Consider the following 12,005-nt stretch of genomic DNA (forward strand, 5'->3'; position numbering starts at 1 on the left):
ATCTCACTGTAACTTAAATTTACATATTCCTCATGACTGAGTTTGGGCAGTATTTATTCATTGGTCAATTGGATGTCCCATTTTATGACATGCCTGTTGAAATACTGTGCCAATGTTTAATTGCATTTGCCTTTTTTCTTAATTTTATTCTGTACATAAGATTGTGTATGTGTGTGTGTGTGTATTTTTTCAACTTTTTCCTTTGTGGTCAGTGCTTTTCGTGTTCTGTCTCAGATATTATCATCTATACCAAGGTCATGAAGATATGTTTATATATTCCTTTCTTTCCTTTTTTATTTTTTTTTCTTTCTGTCTTTCTTTTTCTTTTATTGAAGTATAGTTGATAGTATGCTTATCATTATTTTATAGCTCTATTTTCTGGAATTAATTTTTGCATATGATGTAAGTTAGGAGTTCTTTTTTTCCATAGGGATGGATATACAATTAGTCTAGTTCCATTTGTTTAAATGACTATCTCTCCCTCCAAGCACTGCATTAGTACCTTTGTTGTAAATCAGGTGAAAATATATGTGTGTGTATATTTATAGCCATATATGTGTTCATCTGTTTGTGCATTATCTGTTCCATTGGTCTGTTTGTCTATTCTTATACACAAATCACACTATCTTAACTATTATGGCTTTTTAGTAGGCCTTGCAATCTGGCTCTGAATGTCCTTCATCTTTCTTCTTCTGGATGGCTCTTTATGAAAAATTAGCTGGGATTTCAACTGGAATTAGATTGAACCCATGGATCATTCTGATGATGAATCTTTGATTGAATTTTCATGTTGTCTTCTAATTGATGAATGTGATATATCTCTGACTTACCTAAGTCTTCTTCAATATCTCTCAGAAATGTTATATAGATTTCAGAGCAGAAATCTTATGACTCTTTTGTTAGATTTGTTCCTAGGTATTTGATGTTTTCTGATATATAATAAGTGGCATTGAATTTTTTTCTGTTTATAATTTTTGAAGCTAATATATACAAATACAACTCAATTTTGAAATAGTGGCCCTATATCCAGCAATCATGCTAAATTCACTTATTAATTCCAATATTTGATATATACATTCTTTATGCTATTTCATGTAAACAATCTGTTGTGTGTCTTCTATGTTTTAAGAGCTGAGAAACCCTTACCCAAAGAACCCAAAGCTACTTACATTTACATATCATTAACCACAACTGGGAAATGTACATTCACAAACCAGTCACTGGAGTAGTAGTGAGGTTACTATGACCTGGTTAGTCAAACACATTTCCCTTCGTATATCAAATACATTGCATTATGATTATCTGCCACAATTTTCCTTATTTTAACCACATATCTAAATATTTAGATATTAATGCTTTGAATCAAAATTTGAGATGATGATGGAATATTTGTGGAACATTCCTTTATGTAAGTGGTTGAAATTACAATTCTTAGGTTATACAATTTCTTATGTGATTAATATGTGAAAAACCTTTGAAGCTTGTTGCAGAAGAAATTTTTTAAATGAGCAAAATTAATTCACTTAAAAATTTACTCTTTAGCTATTTATAAAGCAAAAAAATTATCAGAAAATTTAATACATAAACACATCAAACTTTTAGCAATAGTTATCAATCGCTGTTAGAGTTGATCATGATTTAAATTTTGTTTTAAACTTTTCTGAATTATCTAAATGCTCAACTGCAGGGTTTGTCAAACTAGACACCATTGGCATTTTGGGTCAGATAATCCTGTTGTCAGAGGTTTTCCTCTGCATTGAGAGCATCTCCGACCTCTGCATGCCAGATGCCAGTAGCATGTCTCCCTCCTCAATTGTGACAGTCTCCAGATGCTTCCAAATTTCCCCTGGGGGAGGGGGGCAAAATACACCCTCTGCTTGGGAACAACTGTACTATAATGAATGAAATTCTAATAATGTAGAAAGCTAGGTAAATGTTAACAATAGACAGAAGTAAATAGAGATCAGTAGACAATATATTCTGTGTGTTTTGTAGATATCATAGCCGTTTTCCCGCGGCATTAAAATTTTCCCAAAAGCATCCTGAAAAGCTGCATAGGTCTAGTTTATGGACATTCAGTACCCTCTTGGAAATAGCATTTCATACTATTTAAAATAAATAACACTATAATAATCACCTTTGAGTATTTAACACTGTGAAAATAATATGAGTGTTTCTTTAGAATTAATGCCTAGAAGAGAAAAGGTAGTGTCAAATGGACATGTTTCAGACTATGTATTACCAACTTTCCATCTGGCAGGATGCTATAAATTTGTAACCCCATCCACTAGTATATAAGCCCGTTTTTCGTGGATTTTTACAAAAGCTTAAAATCTAATCAGTGTTTTTTAAATGCAAATAGCTGAAAAAAAAAAAAAAAAGATTTTCCGTGTGGCTCAGCATGCATGAGGATGCGGGGTCATTCCCTGACCTTGCTCAGTGAGTTAAGGGTAGAGCATTGCCGCATTGCCGCATTGCTTCAGAGCTGTGGTGTAGGTCACAGATGCAGCTTAGATCCCACATAGCTGTGGCTGTGGCGTAGGCCAGCAGCTGCTGCTCCAATTCCACCCCTAGCCCGGGAACTTCCATATGCCACACGTGCGGCACTTAAAAAAAAAAAAAAAAAAAAAAAAGGATTTCTCATGTGGCTCAGTAGAATTGAACCCGACTAGCATGCATGAGGATGCTGGGTTGGTCCCTGACCTTGCTCAGTGGGTTAAAAGTAGAGCATTGCCACATTGCCGCAGAGCTGTGGTATAGGTCGCAGACGCAGCTCAGATCCCACGTTGCTGTGGCTGTGGAGTAAGCCAGCACCTGCAGCTCCAATTCGACCCCTAGCCCGGGAACTTCCATATGCCACAGGTGCAGCCCTTAAAAAAAAAAAAAAAAAAAAAAGGAAAAATGCAAATAGCTCTTTTTTTTTCTGAATATGAGAGTAATGTATGTTCATTGAAAACATTCAGAAGATAAAGTATGAGAACAAAACTCGCTCTTACAGATTCTTTTTTCTATGAGCATGAATACACATAAACACTCTCTCTTAAACAGGAACATTGGGAAAGGGCACTAAGACGCACCAGTGGAGTTAAACAGAGGGACTTCCTTGGCATAAAGTTTGAGATCTTAGAGAAGAGCAAATCAGAGAGAGGGAGAGTGTTCTCCTTTAAAGAAAGAAAGGATGGGGGCATTTTAGTTATTACTAAGTCAAGGATCATGATTAAGGCCCAGAGATTCTAGAAAGGAGGTAGAGGAAAGGAAAGATCTCAGAGTAAACTGAAATAATTCCCAAGATCCAGGATCTATGAAACTGTCAAAAGTTGGCCTAGAGAATTAAGAGAGTAGCCATGAAATAAGTTGGAGTTCATAATCCTAAATGACTAGGATAACTAGAGGGCATGGTGCTAGGACATAACTAGCACGTGTCAGAACAGGATCACAGATTCCCACTGTGACCCAAATATTCGAGCCTTCCCTATTCCGGGGAGGACACCATCCACCCAGATACTTTGGCCAAATGATTGCTGTCCTTCCCTTATGATGTCACAGTTATTCAGATTTTCACACCTGAGGCCCCAGACACTGTGGGACAAAGATAAGCCGTTCCTGCTCTACCCTATCTGAATTCTGGTACTACCAGATCCATGGGCGTCATGAAATGGACATTAGTGCACAACACCATATATTGGAAAGGTGGATGACCAGAATGCATTCTATTCATTTATTCTTCATTTAAGTCCATCCTGTACTTCATCAGTATTTCACTTTACATATTCCATTCGAATCCAATTCCTATCCCATCCTTCATAATCTTGGATTCTGTTTTTTATTCCAAGTTTCATTCCATTCTTTTGTGATATTTTTAAATTTATAGTGCGTGTTTCATGGTCCATTTATTTTAGGCCATTGCATATTCCACTCCGTATTGTGGTTGTTCCTATTTTAATTTCCTTCTGTTTTCTTTAATTCTTTACTTCACACCATACTCCATTTTACTTCTTTTTTTCATGTAACATATTTTCCTTTATTCCATATGCCATGAGATATTTCCATTTTGCATTCTATTCCATTTTTCCATTATGTTCCATTCAATTTTCCATTCCATATCCTATTCGAGTCCGTATTCCATTTCCATTTTATTTGTTTCCACTAGAATCAGTCTCAATTTCATCACATTCTGCATTCCATTCCAAATCCATTTTCCACTCCCTATTAAATACTCCAACTACTATTTCGTTTTTGTGTTGTGTTTCAGTCCAGTTGCTCATTAATTGCACAAAATATCCCATTCCATGTGGCCAGAATTGCTGTCACAGCAACTTTCAGGAGAACCACCTACCAAAATTTTTATCAAATAATTACAATTGCACGTTAGCTGTATTCAGAATTTCCTTTTCTGGGAATTTATCCGCAACAAGATCACATTTGAAGATCTGGACAATTTTTAATAAAAAGCATATATCTTACATGGATGTGTTATAGAGAGTGAAAAGCTGGAAACAACAAATGTTGATCAGTATAGCAGTGTTTGAAAATGTAAGCTTCCTCCATAAAAGGAGTATTTTGTAGTTACACAATGGCCTTGTCGAAATTTATTTATTGACATGGAAAGTGTGTTTTATGGACTCAGAAAGCAGGTTACAAAACAATATGTACACATAAGTAATTCATTTTTATAAAAGCAAAAGGACTGATTTATGAATGGCCATTCTACCAAAAAATAAACATCCTCACTACTTGCCTTTGGGTATATGGGAACCTAGGTTCTAGTTTTCCTTACATTTGCTTTTCTGTTTTGGGTACAGAACAGTAATAATGACTTTCATAATAATGACTAAAAATTAGTTTCCAAATATTGCACTCCAAGCCTGTGCATCACACCATGTTTATATTAACTGAAACTAGAGAGTAGAGCAAATCGATTAATGTACATTCATTAGTGGATTACTATACAGCCCATACAAACGGTGATGCATCTTTAAGGGCAACATTACCATTAATCCCAGGCAATCTGTGTATGTTCAGGGTACAAGGCAGGAGGAAGAATCGTGCTGGAAAATTTAAATTCACCCTACCCTCCCACCCCCGGACTTGCCAAAATGCTGAACTTCCTGAGCCAAGACCCCAGTGTAGGCCCCATCCCTTTGCTCCCTTTCAGGCCACTGTCCAACCAGATTTCTGAGTTGGGTTACCCAGATGCCTGGAGGAGTTCTGGGACCGTCCCCTTTAGGGTCACAGATACGGGTCCAGTGTCCTGACCATATTCCAGGAGGGATGACTAGCTAGGGACTGAGCCAGAGTGGTGCTACAGGCTAGGCTTACTTGGGGTGACTCAAAGTGTTTATATAGACAGCCTCTCTATGCCTGCCTCCTCTTTTGAAACACACATACTCCTAGATAAGGATGGGGAATTCACAGCATTGGTCCAGCCGGGTTCAGTCGGGCCTGGGTGATGAGGCTGACGGGACTGACGGGGCGAACGGGACTGATGGGGTAAGAGGGGTGGATGGGGCAGAATGGGCAGACAGGACTGACGGGCGGACGGGACTGACGGGGCGAACGGAACTGACGAGGCGAACGGGACTGACGGGGTGAACCGGAAGGATGGGATGGATGGGGGGATGGGGCAGACCAGACCCCAAAGTGTGGAGCACACCCCCCTGCTCCGCGCTAGATGGAGCCAGTTTTGCCCGCTCTCGGAGGGCGAGATGAGAGTCACGTGACGCCCAGCTCGCCAATCAGAAGGAAAGACTCTGCCAGGCCCGCCCACCCTCCTCACTCTGGGCGTCCCGGGCTCCAGTGAGGCAGCGTCTGCAGCTTCGCTCTCCGGTCTTGAGCTAGAATCTGGCATTATGGCCACCCAGTCGAGCTTGGAGAAAGAGCAGCAGCCACAGCAGGGTGAGGTGCCTGCAGAGCCGAAGAATGGCGTCACTTCTGCGCCTGGCGACACCCGTGAGACCGAGAACCCCGATCCTGGTGCCTTGGTTTCCAGCGACTCCGGTGACCCGTCTCCGTCGGGTGGCGGCGCTCCTCAAGGAGACACAGTGAGTTCGTCCTGCGATGTGGCCGATGCCGGCACCATTTCGCTCACTGGGGCAGATGTGGGGCCGCCCTCGGTGGAGGGTGTGCAGGAGAGAGGGTGCCCCGACCTCCAAGGCGGCGGAAGTTCCCCTGCGAAGCTGATCTGTTTGGTGCTCGAGACGGGCCAAGGCATCCAGATCGCACCTTCGGGCAGTGGAGGCGCCATCGGGCAAGCAGCAGGGGGCGCTGGCCAGCGTCCCACCCAAACCACGAGCCCGGGGAAGAGCAGTGGGAAGAAGCGGCCCCGCGGTGAGGAGGCTGCCCCAGTTCAGAAGCTTCCACGGCGCTGTTTGTTTCCCGGGGCTGCCGGGCCCCAGTGGTCCATGCCTTCACCACCATCTTCTCCGAGGTCTGAGCCCAGCAGCTGCGGCCATTCTCAGGCTTCTCAGCAGAGCAACGCATCGCCGCCGGGTCCTGCCCTCCGAAGCAAGACCAAAGCACCAGGCCCTGCTCTTTGCGGTCAAGCAGCCAGGCCAGGCCCTGCCCTCCGCCGCCGCAGCCACGCCACCGCATCGGGCCCTGCTCTTCGCAGCCGTTCATCCGTGCAAGGCCCTGCCCTCCGCGGCCACACCACCCCGCAGGGTCCTGCTCTCCGCAGTCAAGCAGTCAGTCCAGGCCCTGCCTTCCGCCGCCACACCACGCAGCCAGGCCCGGCTCCTCGTAGCCACGCATCTGGGGCCCGCGCTACTGTTCGCAGCCGTGCAGCTGAGCAGCGCTCTGCTCGCCACCACCGCCGTGCACCAGAGCCAGGCCCAGCTCACCGCCATATACCCGCGCCAGGCCCTGCTCTCCAGCACCATGCATCCGTGCCAGGCCCTGCTCAACGCCGTCGCGGTGCACCCGAGCCAGGCCCAGCTCGCCGCCGTATACCCGCGCCGGGCCCTGATCTCCCGCGCAATGCATCGGAGCTAGGCCCTGCTTGCCGCCGCCGCCGCCGCCGCGGTTCGTCTGCTCCAAGCCCTGCTCCTCGCCGCCGCCGTGGTTCAGTCCCAGATCCTGCTGCTCGCCGCCGCCGTGGTTCAGTCCCAGATCCTGCTGCTCGCCGCCGCCGTGGTTCAGTCCCAGATCCTGCTCCTCGCCGCCTCCGTGGTTCAGCACCAGGTCCTGCTCCTCGCCGCCTCCGTGGTTCAGCACCAGGTCCTGCTCCTCGCAGCCGCCGTGGTTCAGCACCAGGTCCTGCTCCTCGCCGCCGCCGTGCTCCAGCGCCAGGCTCAGCTCAACGCCGCCGCGGTGCTTCCGCGCCAGGCCCTGCTTCCCGTCGCCGTGCATCTGGGGACACCAGCCCGCCAGGTCCTGCTCTCCGTGGCCGCGCATCCGGGCCAGGCCCTGCCCTTCGAAGCCGCACATCCGGGCCAAGCCCTGCCCTCCGAAGCTGCGCCGCCCAGCTAGGCCCTGCCCTCCGAAGCAGCAGCACAACTCCAGGCTTTGTCCTCCGGAGCCGCGCCACTCAGCGAAGATCAGCCCCTAGCAGCAGCTCCTCTTCATCCGAGTCTGCTGGCCAGAGTCCTCCTCCGTCCCCTGGTTTCGCCTCAGGACGGCGAATCTCTCAGAGCAGCTCAAGCTCTCCTGAGCCTGAGCAAGCAAGCCTTGCTACCGAGCGTCCCTGGCACGCAGTCCGTATGCGTGCCTCCTCACCCTCTCCTCCTGGTAGGGGCTATCGTCTCCCAGTGCAGTTTGGTGAGAATTTCTCCTCCTCATCCACCTCCTCTTCCCCCGCCCTCCGTCCCCTCCCTCTCCTACCTCCCTCCCCTGTTACCCCTGCTCGTGGGTCTCCTGGCCAGAGCTCCTTTTCCTCCTCCTCCACTAATTACTCTGGCCGCAGTTCCCCTTCCTCTTCTCCTAGGTTTTGTGGTCTGAGCTCCATTTCCACTCCTAGTCCTGCTAGCCTTAGGCGCATCCTGCTGCCTGAGCTTGATGCCCTGAGCCCTCTCTCTTCAGGAGAGCCGGCTGAGACAGGGAGCCCGCCTCCCTCTCCTACACCTCCTGTGCCTTGATCCTTCAACAGCATCTTTGTAAGGCCCGCAGAAGGAATCAGCAGCCACCCACTGCCCTAAATGGGCTGCTTGTTCTGCGGTTACCTGTGAGGTTTGTTTCCAAGTGTTCTAGCCCTTAACCAACATTAATGAGCAGTTTTGAAGCCTCTTCTTATAATGGCCCTCTCTAGCAGTTATCTGCTGTTAGCACTTGATTCCAGACCCCCCACCAAAGCCTGCTTTTGCCCCTAGGCTGAGATTTCCCTTTTCCAAGTTGCATTTATAAAATGAAATTGTTGAATGAATAAAATTAAATGTTGATTTCATTAAAAACTGTAGCTTTTTTATTGTCCAAAAAAACTTAATCCTATGTTTTATTTATAGGACTTAAGAACGTTGTTGGCATACTAGCTGACTCATTGGGAGGGAGAGAATAAAATACCTAGCATTTATTTCTTTCTCCTGTCTAACATGGAGTTCAGTCCCGGTGATTCCCACTTATATGCCATATATCCTCTTTGCATAGGTGAGTAGCAACTTGGACAAAAAAAAGGAGCAGAGGTTCAACCCAAGGTGGCTAGAGAAGCAGAGCGATGGAGATACCCACATTGAAAGAAGCAGGGTGCGACCCTGTGTGGATGAGGGAAATATTTCCTCAAGTGGGAGTAGGGAGTGCTGGAAGGAAGACTCCGGACCAGGAAGGAGGAAAACAGTGGCAGTCAGGAGCTGAACGGGGGTTGTCTCAGTTTCTAGAGTGGGAAACGTTTATATGTAGGGAACAGGAATTCCTGATGTCTGTGGGGAGAGGGGAGGGCGAGGTCTAGGAGAGTGAGTCAAGGTTAATGATTGATGTAAAAATGGTCAGATATTTAGTGAAAATTGTGTTAATAGATAATCCCATTTAAAAAATTACTGTGGCTGGAGTTTCCACTCTGGTGGTGTAGGTTAATGATCCTGCTTGTCTCAGGTGTTGCAGGTTTGATCCCTGGCCCAGCCCAGGGGGTTAAGGATCCGACAGTTATAACAGCTGTGGTATAGGTTGCAGATGTGGCTCAGATTCTCCCCCTGGCCTGGGAACTTCCATATAACCCACAGCCATGCAGGTGTGGCTGAAAAGGGAAAAAAAATATTGTGACTGAGCAGATATGCAACGGTGAGTATGTATGTGTGTGTTTATGTGCACAGGTGTAGACATATTTGGAGAGAATTAGATGGATGTACACCATGCTGTGAACGGGGCATATCTCATTTTTTGAATAACTGGGGGTATGGTCTTCTGCATTTTCCATCTTAACCATATCACTGGTTCTGTAATGAAATTCAATTCAGCTGTTGTTCAAGGAATTAAGCTGTGGAAATATGATAGACCACATTAAAAGAATAGAGGAGTTCCCTGGTGACTCTGGGTTAAGGATCCAACATTGTCACTGCTTCGCCTCTGGTTACTGCTGGGCATGGGTTCGATCCCTGGCCCCAGAACTTCTGCATACCATCAGTGTGCTCAAAAAAAAATTTTTTTTTCAAATTCTTAATTAAATAAAGGAATAGAGTGAAAAAAGGTAAACCAAACCAGTAAAAGGAACTCCCTCTCTCCCTACCTTCCCATATTTCTCCTCTCCTTGCTCTTCTGGTCTGTGGCCAGTGCCGGCATAGACCTGGCCAAGAAGGGCCCTATTCCTGGGCCCCACATTTTAGAGGTTCCCGCTCAGGCCCTTTACATGCTGTATTTAGACCACCGAGCTAGAGTCCCCAGGGACAATGGGTTGTGCTCAGCAGGTCCTAACACCTTGCAACTTTTGTTTATAATGTTTGTTTCCTCATTCCCTGCGGCTGCTTCCAGGTCCTGTAAGGCCCTATTCTCAGGGTCCTTCCTAAGTAAGGGAGGTCTGGGCCTATGATACATACACTCTTGGGCCCTAAAGATGGCCAGGTGGCCACTGTAGAAGCAAAAGGTAGACAAAACTTGGAGAGGTAGGCTGAAGTGTTCTCAAGGTTAGGTGTGAGGACATAGCTGGCAATGGGAAGAGGTCAAGGACACAGACCAAGGGCCTTCATTTGTACTTTTGCCCCAGACACACTGCAGATTTTAGCAACTGGCCTGTATATATAATCAGCTCTGTAGCCAGGACCCAGAGAGTTAAGAGACACTCAGGGATAAATATCTAAGAAGCTACATCTTGTCCATGAGGGCAGCAATAGTTCAGGTCCTAGATTTGGTCCTTCCTTCAGTGAGCCAACATAAAATAGGCCGAAGCAGAGATGCCACTACCTACTGCATATTAGTGTTGGTTTTGTTTGTTTGGTTTTGCTTTTTAGGGCTGTGCCCATGGCACATGGAAGTTCCCAGGCTAGACTCTCATACTGAGTGAAGTAAGAGAGAGAAAGACAAATACCATATGATATCATATATCTGGAATCAAATATACGGCACAAATGAACCTTTCCACAGAAGAGAAAATCATGGATTTGGAGAATAGACATGTGGTTGCCAAGGGGGAGGAGGAGGAAGTGGGATGGATTGGGAATTTGAGGTTAATAGATGTAAACTATTACCTTTGCAATGGATAAGCAATGAGATCCTGCTGTGTAGCACTGGGAACTATGTCTAGTCACTTAGGATGGAGCATGATAATGAGAGAAAAAAGAATTTATACCTGTATGTGTGCCTGGGTCACCATGCTGTATAGTAGAAAATTAACAGAGCACTGTAAACCAGCTGTGATGGGAAAAAAAAAATAAGAATCACACAAAATTAAGAGAAAAAAATAAAGACAAGTTTTCAAATAAAAAAATCAAATTAGCCATTTCAAAAATGGAAAAGACAATTCATTATTGTACTTTATAATATGAACACATTTCTATAGGCTATGGAGTGACAGTTTTGCCAACACCAGAAGCCACTGGATAAAAATCTAAAAAGCAAAATGTTTAGCTTCCAGAGGACAACATCTAGGAATTCATCCAATTTGAACTTGAAGCAGTTATGGACATACCACTGAGAAGAGTATTTTCCTCCAGAAATTGTTTGCATCTTAATTCAATTTAATGGGTGAATAGAATACATCTGGGATTGACATTATTCCCTGCAAGCTGCCTTTACACATTACATGACATGCAGGTGTAACACGTAACAATCATGATAATGTTTACATGTGTTAAGTACTGCTTTATTTTTTTCTGATCTTTTTATTTTTAAATGATTTTTATTTAAAATTATAGCTGGCTTACAGTGTTCTGTCAATTTTCTGCTGTACAGCAGGATGACCCAGTCTCACACACACACACGTATTCTTTTTCTCACATTATCCTCCATCACAACACAGCCTTAGCAAATAGTTCATAGTGAGCTCATTTTTATGAATAATGAAATGCAGGAACAGAGGTTACTGTTTAATAAGAAATAGTAGGGAGGAAACACATATTGAGTTGTGAATACTGTCATGGTCCTTTTCAAAGTTATGAACCTCCTTTGTGAAATAAACTGCGTGATATACCCCTGCACAGGCTTCTGTGCACTTACACTTCTGTCAAGTGTAAAGTGATAGTCTGGACACATTAATATGCTACTGTTTAATATGAAGAATAGTGTTGTTTTCATATTGTATAAAATCCCTCTATTCACCCAAACTTCGAATGGAAAGTGAAAAATTCCAGCTCAGCCACATTAACTCAAAGGCACATGAGAAAATGATCACAGCAAGAGATAATTTATTCTACAGGGAAGATTAATCTACCTAAAATCAGGAGCATGGTAGTTAAAAAGTGTCAGCAGAATTCCCACCGTGCTGTAATAGGATCAGCAGCATCTCTGCAGCGCCAGGATGCAGGTTCGATCCCTGGCCAGGCACAGTGGGTTAAGGATCTGGCGTTGTCACAGCTGCAGCACAGGTTGCAGCTGTGGCTCTGATCCCTAGCCCAGGAGCTCAAAAATGAAAAAAAAAAAAAAATGACGGC

At 45.0% G+C, this 12,005-nt stretch overlaps 1 protein-coding gene across 1 annotated transcript; it reads left to right on the forward strand.

The window, feature by feature from the left end:
• On the forward strand, window positions 3,178-8,384 carry CXHXorf67 (chromosome X CXorf67 homolog). Its single transcript, XM_021080211.1, has one exon. The coding sequence runs from the start codon at window positions 5,850-5,852 to the stop codon at window positions 8,070-8,072; it is 2,223 nt and encodes a 740-aa protein (XP_020935870.1). The 5' UTR covers window positions 3,178-5,849; the 3' UTR covers window positions 8,073-8,384.

This window comes from Sus scrofa, chromosome X (assembly GCF_000003025.6).
Source record: "Sus scrofa isolate TJ Tabasco breed Duroc chromosome X, Sscrofa11.1, whole genome shotgun sequence".
NCBI classification, from domain to species: Eukaryota; Metazoa; Chordata; class Mammalia; order Artiodactyla; family Suidae; genus Sus; species Sus scrofa.

What these genes read in the sequence shown, in the direction of transcription:
- CXHXorf67 (XM_021080211.1), top strand. Translation starts at nt 5,850, where the DNA reads ATGGCCACCCAGTCGAGCTTGGAGAAAGAGCAGCAGCCACAGCAGGGT.